Source organism: Phalacrocorax carbo, chromosome 2, assembly GCF_963921805.1.
Source record: "Phalacrocorax carbo chromosome 2, bPhaCar2.1, whole genome shotgun sequence".
NCBI classification, from domain to species: Eukaryota; Metazoa; Chordata; class Aves; order Suliformes; family Phalacrocoracidae; genus Phalacrocorax; species Phalacrocorax carbo.
In genome coordinates, this window is record NC_087514.1 from 97,896,975 (window position 1) to 97,923,681 (window position 26,707).

Genomic DNA, 26,707 nt, shown 5'->3' on the forward strand with positions numbered 1-26,707 from the left:
AATGAGCACAGTTAGGTTTAGTAAGAGAGCATATGCTATCCTGTATACAGCAGGTATGTGTCTGTATTTAAGGGTTTGTTTGTACCTGACACTTTTTTCTTGGCTTCAGAAAGGGTGTGGGGATGAAGTGCATAGTTATCCTGACTAACAGCATGCATTGATGCTCTAATAGTGGTGTATGGCTATCCTGTGTCAAGTTAACCTAATGCATTTTCAGACGTAATGCTCTGAACTGTTCCCTGTGTGGGCAAACCTTTAAGGCATTACAAACATGCGGTACTTACTGCATTATGTGAATGTGGAATTGACCAGCCAGTATGTAAAACATGACATGAATTCTTGCATGGAAATGGGGAATTAAAACTTCAGCAATCAAGTATCTGCACAGAAGGAGCAAAGCTACATGTAAAAAAAAGCAGTGGTGAATGAATAGCTGTGTGTGGAAGTAGATGCAAAATATTTTGCCAATGAAATTGTTTTCGGCATTGATTTATATTGGTTGGATGACTAGGGAAAAAAGCTTCAAGAAAGGATATCAGAATCAAGAAAGTACATACTTTCTCAAGAAAGTATATCCACTAGTTTAGTGATAGCAGTAACAGGTCATCTGTTGTTGCTGACTCACTTGTAGTGAGTGGAATGGTGTATATGGAAGAAGCAAAAGAGAAAGATGTACCTCAGAAAAGGTGCAGAGAAAGATCCTGTTTGCCTGTACTGTGCCCTCCTCCCTCTTATCTCCTTGTTCTTCAGCACATAGGAAGTACCACTGCTTGTTTTCAGCTGTACAATTTGTGATACAAGTAAATTTACTTTTAATCTGGCTAAAAGGGGAAAAAACTGAGGGGTTGTACAAAACACACTGAAGCCTCTCTTTATTGCGTTTTCAACTATTTTAGAACGTGGGTCTTCTGAATTCCTATATTATTACATGTAGGTATTCAGAAATAAGGATAAGGTGTAGGTGACTTAAACCACTAGAAATTTACAGAGAGCTTTTGAACAGTGGGAAAACTTTGTGGACTATTAGAATTAAGAAAGTGAAGATGACTTCTAATCACAATCCCATTGGCCATATATGCTTTTTATCTCGCTACTTTAGCAGTGACAAGTCAGAACTTACAAATTTTAAGTTCTGAATTGGTAACATTAAAAAAATGTAAGGTGGGGTGAACATCTTAGAAAGTAATTAATCTGCAGTTTAAGGTTCTTTATCTTCTTGTTCCTCCTCCACATCTATTTCAGCTGAAGGACTGCAGTAAACTGAACCTGTGCAGCTGTATTCTTTGGGAAAGACAGAAGACAGTTTGAACCATGGCAAGCCAGGTAAGATCATTTGGTCAGGAATTCAGGCTTGCAGTGCCTAAATGGATTCCAGAACCACACTCGGAATTCCTAGTAAATGTAAAGCTGAAATAGCTAGTTTGCTCTGAGATGGGTGTTCTTCTAGTCCTCTGATTTCTTCTGGTAATTGGTGGCTGTCCTCCGGACACTTAATCGTATCAACTGAAGCAGGTTGGGGGCAAAACATTAAACTTTGCATTTTGGATTATTTGAGCATGAGTTCTTCTGAAGGACCTTGTGCATAACACTCTCTATATAAGATATATGTAGAGGTGTTGTAGAGGAAGAACATAAAGCCTGCGTAAGTAAAAAAAAGCTGCGAAACACCATTCTTATTTTTGGGAATCCTTGTTCTTCAGAATCTTAAGCGAGGGAGGCAACCTGTGTTAACACAGCTGTTGTTTCCCTCCTCTTTTGTGTAGTTGCCTCACTTCCGTTTTAAACTGTGGGTTTTGGGTTTTTGGGTTTTCTTCCGTTTTTTTTTTATCAAGAGGCACTTTTTATGCCTCTTTCTTCCTGGCCTTGCGTCTGGGTTTGAATTTTCCCTCAGCCAAGCTAGTGCCTGTTCCTGGTCTGCTTTCTCCTTATATTCCATTTGTCGGCCTCCTGTCATTGCTCCTGGCCTGGGAGAGTGACTCACAGCTGGGTAGTGAGGAGAGGCATCTCACATAAGAGAAGAATAATTCCTAGGTGAGGGGAGATAGGGACAGCTGAGATCCCTTCTAGGCAAGAGTGATTTCCCTGCCTCTTCATCACTCAGACTGTACTGCTGCAGGGTTTTTTTGAGTCCTGGAGCTAAAGCGGAACACAGTCCAGTCCTGAAGCTAATTAACATTTAGGATTGGCCAACGTCGAAGGGCTGTCTGATTTTTCCCTAATTCCAAGAGGAAGCTGTCAATCCTTTAGCCAGCTTGACAAGTCAGGGGAATATGGCTGTTCATACAATCCTTTGGCTCTGTTATTTTTGCCAGGCGTTTTCCCCAGAGGCTGCTTTCCCTCATGGGAGGCGGAGGGAGAAATGGGACCCCAGGCTTCTTTCAAGGGCAAGGTGAATATGGGGAAATCACCTGTGGTGATGGGGAGTGGGAGGGAGGAATGTAAATGAGGCTAAAAACTATAAAGGTGAATTTCTTTCTCCCAACAGGACTTAATGGCGAAAAAAAGAGAATGTCTACAGGCCTACAGCTGGTGGAGAACACCACAGAAAAAACGGAAGAAAAAGAACAAAATAAAACCTGGAAGAATAGAGTTTGTCCCTAGTAGTAGTTCAGCCAGGTAAAGACCTTTTGAAATGAGCAGCTTTGACCTCTTATCTGTTTAAATTGATAGTGACAAGTGAATGCCATCACTTATTTTGAAAATCCTGAAATGGCACATCTGGTGCCTATACATTAAATATTGCTTATGGACATGTATTGCCAATAAAACAATGAAGTTTTTGTTGTTTCTCTGCCATAGTCACTAAGAATTGTGGCAAAATAGCCATAGCTCTTTTTGAATCATGGCTGTCACTTGAGTTAATAGTTCTTGGTATTTTGTGCTTCCTTCCTCCCCCCATTCAGACAAGATATATATATTTCTTTTTAAAGCCAACTTATAAAAGCTTGTTTTGTGTTCTTTTTTATAAAATGGGTTTCTGCAATGCATTTGTGAAAGCAGTAGAACAGACCAGAGGAATTGAGTGAGAACTTTATGCTGGAGTGATGGCATTGTAGGTCTGTGTTACTTGGCAGCGTTTTGTAGTTAATAATCACTTCAGATTTTGCCTCCTTATTTGTCCAGTGATAACTACCTGTTTAATGTTTGGTACCTTAACACTGCAGTCAGCCCCTGGCCTCAAGAGTTGAGAGTTGTTCTCTTTTATCTCCTTAAAGACCAGATTATTCTATATTTGTTGGGGAGCTTACTCCGGAAGTGGATGATTTCCAGCTCTATGACTATTTCCTAAAGAGGTACCCCTCATGTATTGACTGCAAAATAGCAACAGACCTGCTGGGATATTCCAGGTAATGCCTGTGAAAATGTGTAATGCTGCCTATATGTTTGCTTCTATAAGTAATATATAAGAACTTGTGTTGGAACTGTTCTCTGCTCTTTCATTAGAGGCAGGAAGAGAAGATTAGTCTCTATTACTTTTTTAACAGCATAGATTATTGCATTTCTAAAACTTTCTGGTTAGTTTAAGCAGTGAATGTGATAACTTTCAATTTAGTGTGAAAGAAATTAGATGGTGGGAGAAGGGAGAGCTGTGCGCTGATACCTGCGCTGCTGTGCTTAGATACAGCAGCATGTCCACTTAGTCATCTGCAGTACTAAAGACAAAATAATTTCTTTTTTACATGTGGGAGAAAGCATAACGCCTGGCAAATCTTGGGGTTGGGAGACTGAACCTATTAATATTAGTAAATAAAAACTAGCAGAAGTCATTCTGGCCAGGCAGTGAGTCAAGCAGGGATGAGCAAGTTTGCTGTTCAGACAGTGCTGGCTGTACTAGACTAATTCAAGAAACTTAAGAGAAAGCAAGTATAAAAAGAATATTAGTTCTCTACAATCCTAACTGGTAAACTCACTGCTGTAAATGCAGAAATATAGAATCTGATTACTTACACAGATAGCAATTAAAATGTTTTGTTTTGCTGGCTCTCAGCAAGTTGCCTCTTAACACTATCAAAGAACAAGGTTTTTGCTTCTGGCCCAAGTTTTTAATTCAGTGAAAGCATCTTCTGGGCATGTGCACATGCCGGAGAGGTTGCTTAGGTAATGGCAGCTATAGTAGCTACTATCGTCGGTTTTTGTAGAAGACAGAAATTGAATTCTTTAGCTTTGTAACTGTTATGCATACTAGAATTTGTTTTCTCCCTTTTGAAAATTGTAGAGGGTATGCCTTTGTCAGATTTGGTGAGCAAGGTGATCAGATGAGGGCACTGCAAGACTGCCAGAATGCACCAGGTCTGGGGGGAAAACGAATCCGGCTGAGCATAGGAATTTCTAAAAGGTAACAAATGAGTTGTGCATTGATACAGTAATTCTAAATAATCAGATTCTTGTAGCTCTGCCTTTGTAAAGTCTGTGGCCCTTGCTATAATGGCTGTACACATGATGCAGTCTACAAAACCAAAAATACAGAAGCATTATGTTTTGACTCCCTGGATTCATCAACCTTTTCCGGGATTGCTGGGGGAATCCAACTCGTAAGTCTAGCCAGATTGTGTAATTTGGGCTTAGGTGCTGCTGTAACAAGCCTTAATTCTTACAGTAGCAAAGCTGAATGCATTCATAAATATTATCCAAGTTTGGGCCTGAAGAAGGTAGAAGGGACAAGTGGTTTTATATGCTAGGGAGCTTTTCTTCAAGATTTTTCCCTCTAGTTTGGGCAAGGTAGCACATTGCTAGTTTTACAGTAGGCTGGCAGAGGAAAGAACTCAAATATGGAATATAGCGGGGAAAAAGCCAAAGGAAATATTGCTTTGGAACAGTTTAAAGTACTATTCTTTGCTTTGCAAGTGATGGGGGCAGCAGGAAATCTAAAGTTAATTGGGTTTGTGAGGTTTTTTACTCTGCTGGCTTGGCGCTCAAGGCAATTCAAGTCTCTGAACAGTTAGCGAGTTGATACCAAATTCGATAAAACTTTGATCCAGGATATAGACAAAAATAGAAGTTCATATAAAACAATTCCAGTATATTCAAGAGGTTAGCTTCTATGTTCTGTTAAATAGTAGAAATACAGCTTTTGTTTCTCTTCACCCTGGATAATTCTGCAAATGTTGCCTCTTTGCTTTAGAATGGAAATGCACTTAGCCAAGAGAGCTCTGTCCAGAATTGCTCCGCCTAAATTATTTTGAAAACAAGAGGGTCACAAAGAAACAGGTTTCCTCACTTCTCCTATCTAGGAGAATGTCAGCAGGATTTTCAGATTTTTTTTTTACTTTCCTGCAGAGATGTATGTAGGAGAGAAGTTGGAAGCAGAAGCATTTGAGATGTTATGTAGTTACTTGTTTACTACAAGAGCAAGACAATAGGAGACCTACTTATTAGAATGTGTATGTAGCTTTTCAGTAATGAAACAAATGGAATGCAGGTATTAAAATATACACCACTAATACAGGTTTCTGAATGGCTGGGTACTGTGCTTTCCTAGCATGAAAATAGCCAGCCATCAGAGTAGCTTGTCACTAAGTCACTTTCATTGGAAACTTTTTCTGAGCTCCTTTGGTTTGTGTGCTTGATAGCAAGCCTAGATCTGACTTTTCTGTAATTAAGTGGGGATGCAGAGAAACTGGACTCTGCAAACACAGGAGGTCTGCCTGAAGTGTCTTAAGTATAGAGGATTTTTTGAATGTGCAGCTGGGTTATCTGTATTTCATGTAGTGTACCTCTGTTTTAGTACAGACAATGCTTGTGCATTGATTATTGTTATTCATGTAAAGTTGTCCCTGAGAAAATCTCCTCAGGAGAGGGAAAGCAGTGAAAACTAATCGGCTGGCCCTTTGATCTTAAGAACAACCAATGAGTTTTGTCACTTTCCTGCTGCTTTGGCTTCATATTGGATAATGGCAGTGCTGGTTTCACCTGACAGCTGTACTTTGGCAACTGTTCCTGAACTAAAAATTGAGCAGGTGGAGGTAAACATGACAAACGCGGGCAGTGTCAGGTGCTCCCCTGAAACATAATCTGACTTCACCCCCTTGTTTCTGGAAATAAGATATAGTATTACCCTAACAAAAGACAGAAGGGCTAATTAAGACAATGCATCTTTAAAGCAGCTGTGCTTAATAAATATTGCTGGTCTTAATAAGTTAGTTTTTAGCAGAGCGTAAAGATTTATCAGGACCTTGCTTATACAGATACTAAAAATATCAAAGTGAATACAGATAAGTGGTGTGACTCAAGTTACTTAATGAAAATGTTTGTGGTATTGGTGAAGGTGAGAGCATTTGCTTCTGTATAAACATGAGATCTTGTGGTGTGACTTAAGTTCTTGCTTAGGCAACTGTTCAGAAAAACTTCCATTTAAACTTTGAAATGCATAAGCTGGCAAATAGTTTAACTGCAGAACTGGGTTTACAGTTTATTGTTCTCAAACTCTAACTGTATATTATGTCTCATCTTTCAGACTTAAAGCAGAATTCCAGCGGTACCAGTCATACAACTATAATGATTATTACCAAGATTATCAGAACTACTACTCACAGTGGGGTTATGATCCTTATGCTGATTACAACTACAGCTCCTATGCTCCCTATGATAGCATGCAAGCTGTTGGAGACTGCTCTTTAGGAGATGCTGTTATGGCTCCAGCTGTTTTTGAGGTAAAGTTACAACACTTGCTTTAAAGAGAGAAAAAAATTACAAATACTAAGTTATATGAATTGTGTAAGTCAGAGCAAAAGGAAGTCTTAAAACTGAAATCATGCTTTATTCTGACCTCTATGCTAAGCAGAGAAGGTTTCATTCAGAGTGTATTTGATTTAAGTGCTTAACTACTACATCTATAGAATGAGATTTATACACCATTATTTGTTCATGTATGCCAAATAACAGTTCTAGCAGCATGATTGTGTAGCCTTCTTCTCTTCCTGTTTTATGTACTTTGCTTAAAGCAAAGTAAAGAATTATTGTAAGATGGTCTTACCTTAGATCAGCCAATTTATCAATTACAACTTCCAGAAGTCCCTTCCAACCTGAACTATACTATATTTTTCTTAAGGAGGAAAAAACCACACCCAAAAAAACCCCAAGCCACACCAACAAAATACAACCCATCTCTCCCCCTCCCAAAGAAGTCCCCACAACAAACCCCTAAACAAGAAGGAAATAAAGAAAAAACCGCACCAAAACCCCTCAATCTTCCCCAACAAACATGGAACACAACACCCCCCACCCCCCCCCCCCATTCTTGTAGTTGTGGGAGGAGGGAAGGGTTTGGGAGTACAGAATTATTTTGTATTTATGATGCTTTCTGAAATGGATTATGATTAAACTTAAGAGATTTTATTCTTTTTAGGAAACTTCAGCGATGACTGAAATCAATGACGACCTAATAACTGAAGGTAATTATTGATGATTCTGTCACTGCAACTTGAATTTAGCTCTACTTGTGCCCTTTAACAATACAAGCCAATGGCTATTGGATGAAGAATGCCTTAGCAATTTAGCTGATACAGTGGGATCCTTTTTGGGTTAAGGCTAAGAGGAGGTGGGCTTTTAAAGCTGATAGTGTACACCATGACAAGTAGAATGGGACAGCTGTCAACAACACTTCACAGTAGGTTTCTTGTAACTGCTTTCCTTCTCCTTCCAAAGTGGTCCAATACAGAACTTGTTATATCTTTGTAGTGATTCTGCTAAGCATATTTTAAGTGAAGCTCACTAATAGGCAACAGCTTTGTTTTCTAAACTCTGAGGTAAAAGCTTACATTGCAGGTTCCAAAAGGAGGATTCAACTTGCACTTAAAGATTTGGTACATAACTTAATTGTTTGGCCTGGAAGGTTTGCAGATAGTTCCTTGCATAGTGATGTCTTGTGTTAGTGTTCAGAAACTTCATCCTGTGTAGCACATATTGTAGAAATTAATTAAATGGAGTTTGCAAGAGTTTCATGGTTAATTATCCTCAAATCTGCTCTTTATCTTGAAATACCAATGTAGTCCTAGCCTTCTGCTACGCAAATAGCAAAAAAGCTGGACTTGTCAGGTTTGTTAAAATTTTGGGTGAATAAATGTCTTAATAGATTTAATAGTAAATGTAATAAGTTACTAAATTTAGCTAAAGCACATCTCATCAGGTATTTACTGCAGGTTTTTGTGTGCATGCCTCCCAGGACCTGACACTCTTACTTACCAGGCTTTTATTTTCAGATCCACAGCTTTACTTGGATGTTGATGAAATGAACAGACAATTTATGGAGACAAGTGAAGAGCTCTATGATTCCCTCATGAATTGTCACTGGCAACCTCTGGATACGGTCACTTCTGACATCCCCCCTGCTATTTAAGTGTCTTATATAGCATGACCGTTATGACCAAGGTGCTAAAATTACATTTCTTCTACATTACTCTAGATCATAAGTTTTAAAGCACAATGATAGGTTGGGTTTTTTTGCTATGCTTTTGACAGTTTCTGTAATCTTTTTTTTTGTTCATCACTCTACTCTTGGAGCATCTTGAAATCATGTAAATATTCTAGAAATGTAAAGAGTTCAATGGGGTCTAAAGATAGACTTGCCTGTGTAAATAAAATTTTGTTTCTGCAAACCTGCCAGCAAGGGATTTTACTTACATATGTGAAGCATGTTCTCTTCTGGCTTGTGGAATTCAGCTGGAGGCAGTAGGGGTATTTTGCCTGTCTTTGGTATGGGCATCAGGATGCTAGCAAAAACTAGCTCTCATGTATTTCCAAGTTACCTAGGCCATCTTTTACAAGCTCCTAAAATACTTGCTTAGATTATGTGTATTTGGGCGACACTCCCAGCGTTTGCTGTGAGAACACTTAGGAACACTTTTTCCTGCAGTCTGCTGGCACTAACTGTACTACTCTTGATCTGCTAGGTCAGTTAAATTGCTTTATCAATACAGTATTTTAAACAGACAGAAGGGCAAACTTTCAGGTGCCATGGCTGCAAACATTCTGAAGACTAAGGATGATCCCTGTTGACAATTTTATTCCTGTTGCTCTTATTGTTAGTCTTTTCAAGAGACTCATTACAGTAAAGAAACTGGTGTAATGTAATACATGTTCATAAACCTAAAAATCCTTAGAAAATAGCTTTACCATTTAAAGGAGGGAAAATTACCCATTGGGAGTAAAAATACTACCCTAGTAACATCTGTTCAGCCAAGTTGCACCCTGTCCATAACATCCCTCTAATTTATTCAGTCTTCATGCTCAGGTGTTTTACAGTGATTTTATAAACTTTTAGTAGGAGGACAGTTTTCAGTATTCAAGTCAAAGGAGCTTAGGGGAGATAGCAATGAGGAAAGTTCTGCTTTAAGCTAGCGACTTCTGAGTGGCTTCCTCTAAGCTGTTCTCATCCTGAAGGGTATAAAGTATTTTCCAGTCATATTTCCTATTTAAGCCCATGTGTTACAAAAGTATTTACTACTTAATAATAAAATAAATTAGGCTGGAAACAGAAGAATATTCTTTGAAGAAAAAAAGGTAGCAGAAATTACTGTAGCTAATAGCTGTGGAAGCTACTGAAACTAGCCAGGAGACTTTGGTACTGCTGCATGTGTTTTGGGGGCAATCTAAACCCTAATTGCTATGGTGGCAGATAGGAATAAAGTTCTCTGGCTTTTTCAAGATTAGTATAATTAAAGTGCTGGTCATACCTATATATTGTTCTTAAATATAAAACAAATACTGTATTGCAGAGTGACTTGGCACTGGTAGGGCATTTCTAGCTGCTGACAAGAATCATCCTTTCTTCCCAATTTTATTTCATCTAGGACTATTGTCAAAGTCCTGCCCATGAAATGCAGATGCTCTAAAACAAAAGGCTTTTGGAGTTCATTCTTTTGGGATTCTGTGCAGAGTACATGTAGGAAGAGACAGAAAGAAAAGGAAAAAAAACTTAACTAGTCAAGGGGAGTAGCATCACAGTTATAGCAACTGTTGCCCTGCTTTGGGGAGAGCTAGTTGCAAGGTAGCTGGGAATGTGGGTTTCTAGGGTGAATGTTTCCCTTGTGTAAACTTGTGAGTCTCTGGAGGGTGATGGCAGGGAGATTATTAACAAGAATGTGACAGGAAGTGGAATAGATGAAGCAAAGAGAATCTGGGGGAGTGCAGATTGTCTTAGTAAGGAGGAAACTCAAGATAGTAGACACAGGCCCCTTGAACTTGGATGGGAATGTTAAAGCTTCAAAACCATACAGGATTTGATGGTGTTTGAGCGTGGTAGTACAAACCAGCCTGCTCTGCGAAGGGTTGGGTATCTAGCCAGTACCATCACCGCAAGCAGCAGGGACGTCCCAGGTCTGTGCCTGGGTTGTACCTGCTTTGAAGTGGCTTGCACGGCATCACCTTACACTGTACTTAAGTTGCAGCAAGTAATTTGTGGAAACCTTTTATTGTGTTATCAGTTAAAAATGTGATGCTAAGGATGTGTGTTGGCGCAGCAGAAATACTGTGGAGTATCTGTGCTGATTTTTGGCATTTAGGAGGCTGATCTGGGTGTGTGACCTGTGTAGTGAGGGGCCTGCATAGCTGTGTGATTCCACTTAGCCTGACACTGCATCACCATAATCCATAAACCTCAAAACAGTCACAGTGTGTAGCCATGCCACTTATGCAGATTTTACTGTTAACCAGGTCTCTACACTTTGCATTAGTGACTGTTTCCAGACAGGCATGCACCTTCTGTTCTGGGCTGTAAAGTAGTACCTGTATGGTGAAAGTACTGTTTATGTAATGCAGTAGAAGAGGTGGTTTGGGCCATTAGTTCTCCAACCCTGAGAAATGTTGGGGGTGTATTTTCTTCCAGTCAACATACAAGAAAAATGAGGCGAGGAAGTGAGTGCATTGGTTGCAGCCCATGTGACGTTGTTCTAAAATAGCTCTGACCTCTTTTTTTTGTCTCCTGAGCCTTACTAGTCTATTCCTCTTTCCAGTTAGGAGTGCATACATGGGATCAAGGTGGTGTGCGCAGTGTGTGTTCTTTACTGTGAAGGCATACTGAATGAAAAACTTCTTGTATTGATGTATCTCCCACGAACCCCAAATACAGGAGAAAGTCAGTGCATCAGAAATGTTAGAATGCGTTGCTGAGGCTTTTTACTGAGTAAATCTAGAGCTGTTCTGCAAGTGGTAGCCTGCGGTAGCTAGCTTACGCAAAGACCTGAGCACACCACACAGGTGCCTGCCTACAGGTGCCACTACAATGACCTGATTGCAGTGGGAGCAGTCTTAGAAGCAACTGCTTCAACACCATGATACTTCATTTCTTCCAGTTGTGTTTTGTCTCTGTTTTACCCAGTAGAAATATAGTTGGTTTTTTTTAAGTTTGGAGTTTTCTTTTCCAGAATATCTAGTATTGGTTTTATAAACCCTTCATAGCACCTAGCTGCAGTAGATAGTGCCTTTACTCAACACCCGCTAATTTCAAGAAGAGCAGTGGGTTTTTTTTCCATTACTTCTCTGCACAGAAAGGCTTTAGTACGGTGGCTTGAGGGGCTACTAATCCTGCAGTCAGTGAACAGGGAGAAAGAAACAGGCCAAAAAGGGTAAAGAGTACTTAAAGGGGTATAAAAAGGTTAAATGGTACTTAAGCCGTGAATGTTTCTTTTTGCAGGGATGCTCTTGGACCAACAGCTTCTTTCTAGCGCTACCTCAAAGTAACTTGCAGATATAACTCGCAGGGAAGATTGATCAAATGGTGATGATCCCTATCATTCTGCTGGATATATATATTTGCCTTTTGGTTTGTCTCATTTTTAACAATTTATTTAACTTCAGTGACTCATGTCAATAGACATTGTTTGACTACATCAACAAGTATTTCTGAGTCATGAGTGTCATTAAAGGCATGTCACCGTATGGAAATTGTTCTAAATAAGTAAATAAAGTAGCACTTGAATTCACAGAGCAAACATAGTGTAGCTGCCTTTGACACACACATGGAAGAGAAAATTGTGTTCGCAGGTTACCTTAATATACTTAGCATGTGCCTGAAGGAGGGAATCTTGTTTTAAATTTGCCCAGCTCTTAAGTGTCCAGTGCAGGAGTGATTTTACTCAGTTCCCCACGCAGGTACCATTTTAGAAGTCAGCATTATTACTGATGAATGTCTGACACCAAAGGGCACCATTCATATCCCTTTGTAAATCTTGTTTTTCCTATAATGGCAGTAACATCATGATACCCTTCCTTCCCCTCCCTGAGTTGGAACTTAGCATGATAATTGTTTCCTGGACAAAAATAGTTACAAATGCAGGCTAAAATACTATCTTTCCGTGTATTTTGATGATTATATTGATGTATATCTCTTTTGACAAGCACATTGTAGAAAGAGAACCTCATCCTAAAATGGGTCTGCAGGGTGTTGCACAGCAGCGGTTTACATGAGATGAGGTGGTTCTTGCAGGTGACTTCTAAACACATGAGTTCCATGTCCTGGAAGGGATTATTTATCACTGCAAGTCATCCCACTGCATGTAAAATTTTATTTACGGTGGCAGAGTAGTTCTTTAAATAAGTGGCGCCACAGATTTTTCTCAAATTCAGTAGGATAAAAAAACCACCTTATATATTCAAAATTCATTTTGAGGAAGAAAAGGCTGTGTTGAGGCTTTTTTCCCCCGATTCCAATCTGCAAGTTGTCCTTGCAAACAAAACCTCTAGCGGCATCCCGGGGAGGACGCCGCCCTTCTGCCCCTGTCCGTGGTCGCGCTCACCGGCGGGGAGGCGGGAAGCCCCCCGGGGACGAAGCACGGTCCGGCCGGCGGAGGAGCCTCTTCCCCAACTGCCGCGGCCCCGCCGCCCTCCGGGGCTCGCACCGGCACAAGTACCCGCTGCTGGCCGGCGGCGGAACCTCACCCGCTCCCCACGGCGGGTCCCGGCAGGGCCCTTCCCGCGGCGCTCGTCCGCCCCGGCCCCTCCCGCCTCCCTCCTGCCGGCGGTGCCCGCCCAGGCGCGCGGGGATTGCCGGGCCGTCCCGGTCTTGTGACGCAGCTCGCGCGGCTCAGTGACGCGCGGCCGCCCGGGCGGGCGCAGTGTGGTTGGTTGGTCGGTCGGTCGGTCGGTCGGCCGGCCAGAGAGGGGGAGGGGCACAGCGGCTCGGCCGCGGGCGGCGCGGGGCGGGACCGGCCGGTACCGGAGAGCACGAGCGACGAGCGGGCGAAGGGCGCGCGCGGAATCGCCGAGGAACGTGAGAGGGAGCGCGCCGCGCCCGCCCGGGAGACCACGAGCGAAGGAGCGCGCGCGCGCGCGCGCGGCGGTGCGGCGGGGAGGGGCAAGGCCGCGGAGTCCCCGCGCCAGGCCGCAGGCGGGAGCAGCGGGGAGGCCGAACCGGGGCCGGGGCGGGGCGGCCGCGTTCCCTGCGCGGGGAACGGTGTGACAGAGCGGCGCGCAGAGCGCGGCTGGGCCGCGGCGGGAAGGAGCGGGGCCGCACGAGGCGGCGGGGGCCGGGCCGGGCCCGGCGCGCGCGCGCGGCGGTGCCGGAGCAGCGGTGGGGGGGGAAGGGGGCGGCAGAGGGGCCGGATCCCATCATGGCCTCGGGCGGCGGCGGCGGCGGCGGCGGCGGCGGCAAGATCCGGACCCGGCGATACCACCTGGGTGCTGTGAAGCCTCCCTACGCGAGGAGCAAGCAGGTGAGGCGCGGCGGCGGGAGGACCCCTTCCCCTCTGCCGTCCCCCGTCCTTGTCCCCGTCGCCCCCCAATTCCCTTTGGCGCCCCCTCGGGGGCGGGAGGCGGCCCCGCGCCGCGGAGCCGCCCCTTCCCTCCCCCTCCCCCCCCCACGTGCGAGGCGCCGGGCTGGGGTTTCCCGGTGGAACGGCCCGGGGGGGGGGGGGGGGTGCGGTGGGGGGGCGGGAAGGGTTTCCCGCCGGGGCCGCGGGGATTGTGGGATTTCCGGGCGTTCGCCCCATTCCCGTTCCCGCCGGCAGCCCCGGCCCGCAGCGGGGCCTCGCCTGCCTTTTGTCTCCCGCCGGGCCGGGGGAGATGCCGCTGCTCGGCCGGGAGCGAAGGCGAGGAGGCGGCGGCTGGGCAGGGGTGAGGGAGGGCCCCCAGCCCGGTTAAATCGGTGCTGGGTTACCGAGCGTAGTTACCCTTCCGATTTAAGCTCATCGCTTCTTGTGCCTTTCTTGACAAGTTTCAAACTGCCGGCGAGGTCGCGGGGGTGCTGCGCAGCTCGGCGTCTTCGCCGGTGGTTTGGTGGGATGCTGCGTGCGGAACCCTCGGGTCGGCATCTGGTAGTTTCTTCAGTCTCTTGCCCGTGCCTGAATGTGCTGATGCAGTGCAGGGGAAACGTAATCCGTAAGGCATTTGTTCTCCTTTGTGTTATAGGGTCGCGTAGACGGATAACAAAAAATTAAAAAAAAAAAAAAAAAAAAAGTTTGTAAATTGCGACACAAAAATCCCGTTCTGTTTAGAGCGGCTGGAGGGGAAGAAGCAGGGATCCTTCCTAATTACTCTTTGCTAAGAAATTTCAAGATGCCCGGAGAGGGTGCTCTGGAAATGCCTTCCACGTGTATTTGTGACCCTGAAGTTACCTGTTCAGCCAAAACCTTTATGTTATGAAATCGGTAACGTAAGCTAGGGGAATTGACTATCCTATGCAAGGTTGAGGGAGCGTTATGTGCGAGTTGTTGCTCGGTTAGTTTTTATCATTTGGGAAGTACTATGCATACATAGCCTTTTAGATAGCATACTGATCAGCAGCGTTGTCCTTGTACAGCTAGCATGGTGACGCTTCATACAAAGGACCGCTGCGCTTAGAGAGCAAATGCTGAAAGCTCGTAACGCAAATGATGGAATAACGTTGAAATTACCGCCTCGCATGTGTTGATAACAGCGTGTAGTCGCAATAGTGTTCAGCAGATAACTGAAACCTTAGGCGTGAATTTAAAATAATTAGCACGGATGGGTTTCTGACTCTCCTATTGTCTGTTATCTCTGTGCCTTTTCCGGTAGGTTTATTTAAACAATGTGCCAAAGCAGACACGTGCTTGGGGGATATCTGTGGGGTTCTGCCCAGAGAAGGGATGCTGCAAACCGAACGCGTACATCAAATTAACGGAAATATTATTGGGGAAAAATCTGTAATGATTAAATGAACGGGCAAACTGACAGATGTCAGGCACGTCCGTTTGCGATAATGGATAGCTTTTTAACCCTATGCAGCTCACTGCCTTGCGTTACACAGAAAGGTGAGCTCTGGGTAGATGACGAACTTAGATTGTAATAAATTGGCAAGTGTTCCTATTTCCATATAACGTCCACTCTGCAGAAGTATTCTGTGATTGAGTGTTAGTTGTCTCTCGGTAATGAGTTTGGGAAGACGTGAAAGTGCTCAGTGCAATCTTGACATGAGGTTATACCTCTTGATTCTCATCCCCCCTCCCCTAACTATTATCAATAACTAGGTTCATAGGAATACTTAAATAGAACTGTTCTAGGTGCTTGCAGTCAAAACTGCGGCCCTGAAAACCCTCAGCCTCTTACCATCAAGCTCCGAAGGTGCCTAAGCACTGTTCGCAGCATAGCTAATAGCTTTAAAGCTCCTAGGATATCCGATTTTTTTCCTGCTTATGTGAGAGATGATTAGCACGATGCCTGGCTCATGATTGTCTGCTTTCTGGATGTTGTTATTTTGCCATAGTCTCCTGAGGAGTTCAGTCAGGTGAGAATTCTCCGATCACGCCCAGCGTGTGCCGCAGAGTCAGTCTTCTGTAAAGTGCACTGACAGCTTTAGAAGACACTTGGAAGAGGACGCGCTGCCTGCTGCTTGATTTCGCAAGTTATTTGTTTTATGTTAGACGTTCCTTGGAGCAAAGCTGCAAAGCCCAGTATTTCCTGCTCTTCTCTCCCCAAGTGCCCGATCATTAAACTTCAGAGCCATGCTTCATTATGTTTGTGTATGTGTGTGTCTTTTTAGATCTAGAGCCTTTTTTTAAACCAGCCTCAAATAGGAGGGGTGAACAGACGCTCTCTGGGGGTGAAGACTCCGACTTGCAGCTTGTGTATTCTCTGGGAAGATGGAGATACGGCTACAAATTCCCCCACTGGTGAAGGAGCTAGACCATAGTATTTTCCCTTCTGAGCGTCCATCCTGCCCTATAAAAATGCAGTGGCAGCAGCTATATTATTAAACAAGCTAACAAACAAAAAGTAGCAGCAGTGCGAAGTGTAAAGATGGTATAGACTCACCCACCATGGAGGTTTGTGGGGTGGGAATCCTCAGAAAGAAAAGAGCCTTTTTGTATCTCTGCGTTGGGTGTTCTGGGAGCGGAACTGAGGAGTCCCTCCCCATTGACTGTGCTTTCCCGGCGGCTGCATGCTGACAGCTCCGTGCTGAGTGTGTTGGCTTTACTAGATTACACCGTGCTTAGCGTACTACCTGTTAACTCACCCACCTCATACTGAAATATGCAGCCGCCTCCTCTGCCGTGTAAGGAGCTTGGGCACCTGGGTTGAAATTACAGCTTCTCTGAGAGCTAAGCACAAGCGAGTGAGGGAGCTGTTTTGTCCAACATCTGGGTTTCATTCTTCCGGATGTGGTTCCAGTGCTTCTAAACCCTGGTTTGTCCTAGTCATTTAGGTAGGCTGATGATGGGAATTACTGGTGTGGATGTGTTAATGGGATGAGTGTTTACATTGTTGACGTATTAAGCAGCTTCTAATATAGTACCTGTATGTTCCTATTGTTAATTTTATGTTTAGTTTTATGCTTTTGTGTGTGTGCGCACTGGTTTAGCCTGGAATAGTGCTATTCTCATCCAGGTAACATAGGTTTCAGAGATTCTATATGTGACTTACAGGAGAAGAGACTAAAATAACTTTTTTCATTATATTTTATTCGATAATGAACCATTCAAATGAAAGTGTCAGAGAGCTTTGACTCTTCTGGACTTTTAAACTCGTACAAGCAGATTTAAGCATGAGAAAAACCAATTATCTGAAAAGTCTTTACAACCTTCCCACGAACCTGTATGTTTATGTCAGGCTTCAGCTTAGAGCTGTTTGATATTAAAGATGATATTTGTAGATTGAAACTTCTGGGGAGTGATAATTTTTGTTTTTCCTCACATGTGTACATGCCAGTGCATATTTATAATGTAGATGTGCTACACTGATACGCAAGGAAACAGTCCAAAGATGTTTTCCTTCATTAAATCAGTATAAGTTTCTGCATGTTTCTGGTTGGTCTTCTGCTGATGTAGTTACGATATTACCTGAAAGAGGGGACCAGAAGGCCACTGAAAGGCACATTCGCTGGTCTGGGTCATGAAAACCCCTCTGGTTTGGTGAATTTCACGAAGTCATTTGAAATGTCGTGTAAAGATTCTCCGCAGCTACAGGATCGGGAACTTAAACTATGTGCAGCAACGCCTAAATCATTACGTTATCACCTGCTACTGTCTTGAAGGTAAACTATTGTTTCATGTGTGCGTGGGATTTTCTTGGTCGGCAGTGACTGCAGGCAGCGGGCAGAAGGAACTTAAAAACCATCAGGTGTATTTTGGGAGGAATTTTTGAAACTCATGCTGAAGAGTTCCTACAGTATCATATTGAGTAATGTAAGCTAGGAAATGTTTCGTAAACCTAAGCGGGAAAATATTAATCACAAAATTCTTTTTTAAGAATGTCCATAGGGACCTACACAAGTATAATTGCATTGGTTTAACTCCTGTCAATAGGATTGCACCTTGAAGCACGCATAGGAGGTTGTATTTATATTTGTATGGCTTGTTTTGGTTTAGTAGTAGGTTAGCACATTGAGCTAAATGTGAATAGATTTGAAGAAATGTTTAAAGTGTATTTGAAGATTTGTTTTTAAAAGAATGGGGTAGTAGTTAACATTAGAGGTTTTGTCTCTGTCCTAGCAATATCAAATTGCACTAGCAAAACAGATGTTTAAATGTGGTACTTGGCTTTCTACTGGTACTGTAAACAAAAATGTATCAGAGTTGCGAAGAACTTTTTAAACAGATATCAACAGTTTTCTCTCATTTAGGCTTACAGTACTGTCAGTGGTACAACAAATTGTAAATGATGATTGCTATAGATCTTTATTAATATTTTGGTTTTTGTCTTTCAAAGTGTTGTCATGACTGCCTTGGAGGCTGTCAAGTATTGGAGAAAAATGGTATTAGTGAGTGGTATCTTAGGAGAGGAAAAAAGCAGATGAAATAATTGACTGTGTTAGCCAGGACACTGCAAATTGCCGTTGGTTGCTGGCAGCACATCACTTCCTCTGAGTTATTTATTCCTCCAGTCGGTAATTAGAACCGGTTCTTGCTCCCCTGCCGTGGAGGAACTGAGCTGCTGCTGATTCTGAGGACTGCGAGAGGACAGAGTTCAAAATTGCTTTTGCTTGCCTAAAAATGTTTGAGCAGGGCTATTTTGGATTGGTGCAGATGTGGACTACTGTAGCATCACGTAACAAATTCGTAACAGTGGGCCGACTGGCTCAGGGGATGTGGGACAAGCAGTGGATGTTGTTTACCCTGACTTTGTTGAGCCAACAATGTGCATTTGCAGCCCAGAAAGCCAACCATATCCTGCGTGAAAAGCAGCGTGGCCAGCAGGTCGAGGGAGGTGATTCTGCCCCTCTGCTCCGCTCTGGTGAGACCCCACCTGCAGTGCTGCGTCCGCCTCTGGAGCCCTCGGCACAGGAAGAACACGGAACTGTTGGAGCGGGTCCAGGGGAAGGTCACAAAAATGATCTGAGGGCTGGAGCACCTCTCCTTCGAGGACAGGCTGAGAGAGTTGGGGTTGTTCAGCCTGGAGAAGAGAAGGCTGTGGGGAGACCTTATTGCAGCTTTCTGGTACTTAAAGGGAGCTTATAAGAAAGACAGAGAAAGTCTTTACCAGGGCCTATAGTGACAGGACAAGGGGTCATGGTTTTAAACTAAAGAAGTTTAGATTTAAACTGGATATAAGGAAAAAAATTTTTACAATGAGGGTGGTGAAACACTGAAACAGGTTGCCCAGAGAGGTTGTAGGTGTCCGATCACTGGAAACATTCAAGGCCAGGTTGGATGGGGCTCTGAGCAACCTGATCTAGCTGAAGATGTCCCTGCTCACTGCAGGGGGGTTGGACTAGATGACCTCTAAAGATCCCTTCCAACCCAAACCATTCCATGATTCTGAGTTTAGCAAGGCCCTCAGCATGGTCTCTAGTGTTATCCCTGTAGCCCAACTGGTGAAATACGTATTCCTCCGTTGGACTGTAAAATGGTTGGAAAATGAGTGGAACTGTTGACCTCAGAGGGTTGTGATCAGCAGTACAAAGTTCCAGTGGCAGCTGATTGCTAATAGAGCCTCGCAGGGGTTGGTGTTTGGGCTGATACTGTTATGTGTCTTCATTAACAACCTCGGATGAAGGAATGGTGTGCATCCTCAGCAGGTTCCCAGATGATGATAAACCTGGGGGAATGTCAGCCCCATCGTATGCTGAAGGGTAGGGCTGCCATTGGGGGATCTGGACAGAAATGAGCTGCCAGGAACCTCTGGAGGTTTGACAAAGGCAAATGCCAGGTTATTCATCTGGGACAAAACTCCGCATACCTGCTGGGCAGCAAGTTGAACCTGAGTCAGCAGCATGCCCTTGAGGTGAAGAAGTCCAGCTGCGTACTGGGCGGTATTAGTAAGAACGTGGGAAGGATGTTGAGGGAGGTGGTTTTTCTCCTCTATTCAGAACTTCCAGGACTTCAGCTGGAGTGTTGTATCCAATTTTGGCCTCCCCAGTTCAGAAAAATATGTTGATATACCTGGAGTGAGTCTAGTTGAGGGCCACCAAAATGGCTGGGAGGCTGAGACACATGGCTGAGAGAGCTGGGTGTGTTCAGCTTAAGAAGATCAGATACCTAGCAAGAGTATAGAGAAGCTGGAACAAGGCTTTTCTGGGAGGTTCATAGCAATAGGAAGAGAGACCATGGACTCAAGTTGCAAAAATAGAAATCCTGATTTCACGTTAGGAAAAATGTTTTAACTGTAAGGATAGCCAGCATGTTGGAAGAACTACCCAGAGAGGTCTTCATCCCTTGGAGGTGCCCAAAACCCAGGTGGACTCAGCCATGGGCGATCTGCTGTTCTTGGCCCTTCTCTGAACAGGAGGTTGGAGTAGGTGGCCTCTGGGGTGCCCTACAGCATCTGTGTGTGCACGGTTCTGTCAGGGCTGCTGTTGGACCACAGAGCACTCACAGGCATGTGGTTTCAGCGTAAATGTCAATGTTACTCTGGGTTGGTAATCCTTTTGTCGGTCCATCCAATTCTGCCTTCAGGGCTGTGCTTTCTGAGGGAAGAAATAATGCCTCCATCTCACTGTTGCATTTTATCTAGAGTAAACTGGAACGTTGCCCTCAAGAAGAGAATAGCCAAGAGGCTTTTCTCTAGGCTTGCTGTTTTCCAGACCATTTTAAAAAATGTCTTCTGTTTTGTGGCAGTAGGTCATCTGATATGCTTTTCCATTTTTCTGCTGTTAAATTGCAAAAACTCTGTGTGATTTCTGCTATCTTTTTAATGTTCTGGGTAATCAATCCAGTATTTGTTATGTAGCTATTGTACATCCACAATATGTTGAATAGTGATATTTATACAGTCATGAGATAAGGGGGATGAGATGTTCCTCAGCATACGTTTCTTGGTATGTACTACTAAGACAATGCATTGAAAGTTCTCCTCTGTGCTTTTGTAAAGTACAATGTAAATCCTCAATTCTGAAGAATTATTAAGTGCCCACAATATTTTAAATGAAGAATTCTAGCCATTAGGCAGAATTTTTTATTACTTTTTAGGGTGTTAAATTATCTATGCAGTTTCATGAACAGCTGCCTTACATTTGGACATGTTTTCCCTTACACAGATCTCTCATGCCAGGTATCTTCCCTTCTTCCCACTACATTCCATATTATATTTTTATTTATAGTGCTGCTTAAAGGTCTTGACATGCTTTCTCCTTATGCCTAAAGAGGTTTTGTCTGCCTGTTACAATTCTCGAATTGAAGGTACAATTTAAATACACCTTTTAAGCCAAAGAGATGTTAATTTTGCTAACAGTTGAGCCACTTGGAGGTAGTGTTATTTGCAGTTGTTTATCACCACCTCTGGTGGGAGATTGTTATTCCCCCAGCCTTGTTGATGGAAAGGACAGGGCGAGCACTCTCTGAACCCCTTTAAGCCAAGTCAGTTGGACCATCTTAAAATTGAGTGAAGGCAAGTATGAACTAGCTTGTTTGACTTTGCCTTCAGCGTGTGTAGTTTTGCAACTTGCTGATACAGTATTTGTCATTGTGGTATTCTAGATTACTGTACAAAAACACTTATTAATAAAAAGATCTTCTCTTAACTGTGAGATTTGCTTTTCTTTGTTTTTATTGGAGAGTTTACAAATACATTCCCTTTCTTTTAACAAGAAAAGACTTTATAAGTTTTTTTCCTCCCTTTTGTCTAGGAAATGCGACAGCACTAAGGCTTTCATATTGGGACAGCAGTACTAATATTTCCAAGGGGGGAGTTTCCTTTGAGTTTCTATAACTCATCTCATAATTGCATGTTGCATTTAATTACAGTGCCTTTGTGTGTGTTTGGTTTGCTTGTGACCACTAGGTTTTTTAAAGTAAGCATAAGTTCATCTTTACATTCATCTTTGCTGGGAGAAAACGTGTATGCCAACACTCAGACACCAACGCGTTCTGAAGTCCTGCAGCTACAGTTTTAGCACGCACACGCTAGCTTTGCGAATACCTGTGCCAGTAGAAAATTTTCTTTCTCCTTGCTGAGGTTGTTTATTAGTGTCTCCATAGCTCTGCTGTTGGAAGGAGTTGTGTGAGAGTGTCCTGGGAAAGCTGGCTGACTGCTTTTAGTTATGATTGCATTTTGAGTCAAAATCTTTTTTGAAGCAGGTGAGTCTCATGACTCCTTCCCCTAGTACAGCTCAAGGTCTGGTGACCTCCAACACTAAGGTGAACCAAGAAAAGAGTTAAACTGTTCAACTGGCATTTTCTTTGAGACTGGATTACAGGTCTAGTGAGGCACTGAAATGTTTACGATAACAAAATATTAAATTGATGGTGAAAAACTATACCAGTATGTGCTATCTGGTAATATAGGTACATTTGTAGTTTAATTCATCCTGAGCTAAGCAGGTGTAGCCAAGGTTTGAACTGGTTTAAATGTAGCTGTATTAGGGAATTACTGTGGTGCAACCAGATACATGTTAAATTCAGCTATAACAGCGCACCTGTTCTAATGTCAGCCCTTAGTATTTGTTATTAAACTTACTTTGCAGAGTTGTAGAAATATATATAGATTTGTAGATGCTATTACCTTCGATCACTAAAAAACCAAACTCTGCGCAATGGCAGTTTTTCCTGTTACTTGTAAGAGAACAGTGTTTGGAGATATTGATTATATATTTGTGAGCTATTCCTTGTTCTGTAGTTGAGCTGTGATGAACAATTATGGCCAGAAAGATGCTGCTGCCACTTGTGACTGAAGATTGCTGCCCTGCAGCAGTGGTGAGCCTACCTTGGCTTTACGGTTTCAGAATACTACCTTAAAATGTCAAAGAATATAACGATAGCTGCTGCTGCAGCTGAAGCAGCTGTGGCCGCGAGTCAGTGTCTTAATTTCTTCTAGGCACCAATTCTTAAGTTTTAAAATCTGTTCAGGAAGTGTATGCAGCAGGGTTAAATCTGTCCTATTTAAAAGTAATTGCAGGTTCTGCTGGTTTAGATGAATTGTGAGGTTTAGCTTTTATATGCTAGACAATGCCTATGTATGACACTTAAAAAGTAGGGAGGCTTTGAGTTTTGCCAAAATGTCAGATAACCATCTTTAGTTATTCTTTGTGATTCTTTGGTTACTTCGTTTTAACTTAGGTGTTCAAGTTAGTCAATAAGATAAGATACTGAATGTGCAACAGGATTGACGCATTACATTTTGCAAAACCACTAGCACGTCGTGTTATCAGCTCAGTTAGTAGGTCAGGATGGCTAGAAAAGATATTTCAGAGGGAGCGTGAGAGTACTTTGCTGTCTTCTGCTAACACCACATTTAATTTCAAAATTTAATTCCAGTCGTCTTGTTTGAAGATTGTCATTTGCTTTGGAGTGCCACTCTGAAGTGGCAGGAATGAAATTTTGCAGCAGTAAGTACTCAATTTTGTGAAATACGCTTTGAGTTGTCTAAAAAGCCTTGTCTGCACTAGAAAGCATTGGACACAGGGATGGACCTCAGTAAGCTGTGAGTTGCTCATGAATGGCATTTAACCATTGCTTCAGGAGTTGCTGCAGAATTTGGCCTGCCCTTGCTTGTGTTCAACATACATAACATGTCCTCACTGCTGTGTGCCATAGATTAGCCTGTGATACCTTGTTTGTTTGTGAGCGCTTTTAGGCAAAGCAGCACTGAAAATGTTCAATTCATTGCTAGGAGTCTAGTATATTATAGGAGGTAGAAAATTTGTAGTACGGGTTACGATGCCTTGAAAGCCTTTGTATGCATAAACTTCTCATTTACTGTAAATGTGGGAAAGAGGAAGAGTTTGTTGTTTGTATCATCAGTTATGTTTGATGTTGAAATACTGTAATGAATTGGGTCTTACTGTACAGAGAATACTTACAACTAAGACAATTTTATGCCTAAACTGTGTATTTAAATCCTAAATATAAAACATATGTTATCATACTTTGCTAAATCTCATAACTCGTACTAATGGCCTTGTAAAGACCATCTGGTGCTATGAGGAATGTTTCTTGATCATTCTGATTTTGAAAACTTTGAAGTTCTTGTCCGTGTGGTTATGTCAGAGTTTGTTATCCTGATGCTGTGTTGTTTTAGCTTTATTTTACTTGTTCAGTAAAAATAAACGGTTTAGATGATAGGGTTTCCTTACGGGAAAAGAAAGTCTGAGCTGAGCAGCATTTCAGTTAATGTAGTTCTACATATGAGTCTATGAAACTTAGCTGCAGGCACACTGCGTAAGTGCAGCGGTCTTTCAGTAAAAAGATATTAACTGTACTTAGAGTCCTTCTTAGATTAAAAATGAACTTCAAAACTGCTTGCAAAGTTGTAAGCGAAAGTAGTCTCCTTAGTCCTACAGTTTTTTGGTTTTGATGCTGCTAGATTTCTGTCTCAAAGTGTAGCACTGAACATATGCTCGGTGATTTACAGCACCCAACGCTGACGGTGAGGATTAACTAGAGCCTTATGTAGCACTTCATACAAGGAAGGGACAAAAGTGCCTTGTACTTCGTGCTCTCTTGTAATGTTGTCACTGTGTCAACTAAAGGTGTGGACAAAACTTGAGATAAAGCCATTCAGCGTCACAAGGATTTAACGTAGTGGGGTAGACACCGATTTATCTATCAGAGCATACGCTGGCTTTTTGCACTCACATGGAAGTGATAATGACAGGTACAGATGTGCAAGCACTGCCAAAAAGTAAAACAGCACCTGAATTTCCCTGGGATGTTTATTCTAAAGATAACTAGACTCAGGAAAATAAGGGTCTCTTCAAGCAATGAGAAGGAAAGAAATACACTGGCATCTGGAATCATAATCCCTTCTTCGTGATTTTTAGAAATAAATCTGAACTGGTCCACTTGCTGTTTTTCAAATGCTACATAGTTAATGACATTCCTGTAACATATTGTTCATATTAAGTCATAAGTTTTACTGTCTTTTTTTCTAAATGAAATATCAAACTCTGCTGTCCTACGTCCAAATTGAAACCACTCCCTAAATAGCAAAAGCAGAGTTAGTTTAAGCCAGTCTAACTCTGTGTCGCTGCAGGAGAGAGTCATGTCGTGTTTCCATTTCTATTCCTGCTTTTGCATCCGCACGCGTGCAGCCGCATGGTGAGCTGGGCCAGTGACCTGATGCCCCTGAGGGTAGTCCTCACCGTCACGGTCTATAGACAGATTTTTGGCTGGGTCGGTTTGATAGAGCCCTGATGCAGTTTTGTTACTTGGCTGCGTGGATGTGCTAGCAGCAGCATGAGGGAAGGCTGAGGTGAAGAGGAGAAAGGGACAATCTCTTTAATGGCAGTGTGGACACAGGATGGTTAAAAGAAGGGAGTAGTTTTGTTTCTTCTTCCCCTCGTCTTGGCTGCCTGAGCTTGCTCCCGCTCTCTCGGGCCAGTTCTGGTGCACTGAGCCAGTGGAACTCATTAGTCCAGCAGAGAAACATGTACTTTTTGCCAGATTAATGAATTCAGCTAGTATGGAGAGTAGCCTGCTATGCGCCAGAGCTGGCATGAGGTAACTGTGGGGGATGGAGAGAGCACGAAAATTCCTTTTTGATGGTTGGAAGTGGCTGGATTGATCTGCTCGATCTCAGTGAACTTCACTGTTAGGTGCAGGTTTTCTTTTTGAGGACTTACTGATTCATATGTTTTAATAACTTGAACTATGAAATGAGAAGCAGAGAAATATCAGAGAGGTCTGGAAGTAAAAACGCGATGCTTTTCAGAGATGTGCATACAGTGAAGTGGAAATTAGCTCTTTTATCTGGTTGTGTATTTTGCATCTCTGACAAATTCCTGTTAGTGTATGACCTTTATATAATTTATATATAAATTTTTTAGTACGTTCTGTGTTGTGTAGTGGGATTTACTTAAGCCTCTCAGGCTGAAATCAACTCAATTGCAAAAATAGATGTTTTCCAGTAATGTGTTGCTGAGTACTCCTGCCAGCACTTCTCCCCCTCCCTCCCCCCGCTATATGGAAAGACCCTTATGAGCTGGGAAAACTGTCCTATTCCGTAAATATTTTTGGCCAAGAAATAGCCTGCTTTTAAGTTTGGAATTCAAACTGTGACCATAACATTGATTTTTCTTTCTTTTTATATAAAGTCCTTTGAAGAAATGGTATTTTAAAGTAGTAATTTACAACATCTCTTTGTTGACTGGTGAGTATTTCTATCTACCTATCTTTTGCTTGGAGTTGCATCTCAAGGCAATATGCCTTGAGTAACTGTAACTGTAGTTACTGTTGCTGTGGTGTTTGTAGACATAGATTATCCAGCAAAGCTGCAGACGCTTAGGATGGTGCACAGAATTTGAAAAACTTGTAAATATCTATTTCTAAGCTACTGGATCTTTTCAGTGGAATTTTTTTTTGTGTGTTTTGTTATGCTTTCCTATGCTTTCCTGCTGATATTTTAGTATGAGAATAGAGTGTGAGTGCATTTAAGATGAGCAGACAACTGTTGGTACTGACAGCAGCTCTCAAACTGCTGAAATCAGTCACTTAAGGACTAAAACACATACGCTGACTAAAACGCTGCTACATGCAGTCGGGATTGCCCTGTGGCATCTTCTGCCCTGTCATGATACTAAGTTTGGTGCCTCTGTGGTGTGTAGAAATGAAGAGCTACGAGCGTTAAAGCTGTGTGCGAGCGCCACTTCCTCCGCTCCCGGCCTGGGATTGGGAACTAGAAGAGTTTTTGTGCAGTAGTGTTGTGTTCTGTGTAGCTGTAGTGGATGAAGGTGCTCGGGAAGGGACTGGTACATAATTGTGGCATGAGGAGATTGGGATCTGAGCAGTCTGTTCAGATTTTGCTAGAGGAATAAGCCTGTTAAGAGTTGCCCTGCACCGTGTCTTTTGTATTTTACCTCTGAAGATCTGTTTGCATCAATGAGATGTGGAGTATCTTCATCAGCCTTCCAGGATTAATGTTGCCTGTGTGGGGAGATGGTAGCGCC

The 26,707-nt window shown here is 42.8% G+C and overlaps 2 protein-coding genes and 1 long non-coding RNA gene across 8 annotated transcripts in view; all 3 read left to right on the forward strand.

Annotated features, from left to right (window-relative positions):
* The first annotated feature begins 1,236 nt into the window (after positions 1 to 1,236).
* LOC104049260 (tRNA selenocysteine 1-associated protein 1) lies at positions 1,237 to 11,927 on the forward strand. 4 transcript variants are annotated; one of them, XM_064443635.1, is made up of 9 exons: positions 1,237 to 1,323; positions 2,313 to 2,389; positions 2,486 to 2,616; positions 3,216 to 3,347; positions 4,217 to 4,336; positions 6,455 to 6,650; positions 7,346 to 7,391; positions 8,199 to 8,367; positions 11,630 to 11,927. In XM_064443635.1, the coding sequence occupies exons 2-8, from the start codon at positions 2,360 to 2,362 to the stop codon at positions 8,333 to 8,335; spliced, it is 792 nt and encodes a 263-aa protein (XP_064299705.1). In that variant the 5' UTR covers positions 1,237 to 1,323; positions 2,313 to 2,359; the 3' UTR covers positions 8,336 to 8,367; positions 11,630 to 11,927. The 4 variants fall into 4 exon arrangements, with proteins under 4 accessions (XP_064299705.1, XP_064299704.1, XP_064299706.1 ...); XM_064443634.1 differs by lacking the exon at positions 11,630 to 11,927 and having other exon boundaries at positions 8,199 to 8,594; XM_064443636.1 differs by lacking the exons at positions 4,217 to 4,336; positions 11,630 to 11,927 and having other exon boundaries at positions 8,199 to 8,594.
* A 1,115-nt stretch (positions 11,928 to 13,042) lies between these two features.
* The window catches only part of NUP153 (nucleoporin 153), a 47,348-nt gene continuing 33,683 nt past the window's right edge, over positions 13,043 to 26,707 (forward strand). For all 3 annotated transcript variants that reach the window (XM_064443610.1, XM_064443612.1, XM_064443611.1), the window contains exon 1: positions 13,043 to 13,646. In XM_064443610.1, coding sequence (XP_064299680.1) covers positions 13,545 to 13,646 — 102 coding nt within the window. In that variant the 5' untranslated portion in view covers positions 13,043 to 13,544. The remainder of the gene's footprint in view (positions 13,647 to 26,707) is intronic.
* LOC135312001 (uncharacterized) lies at positions 14,323 to 15,901 on the forward strand. Its single transcript, XR_010371620.1, has 2 exons — positions 14,323 to 15,056; positions 15,656 to 15,901. It is a non-coding gene; the product is annotated as an uncharacterized LOC135312001 (long non-coding RNA).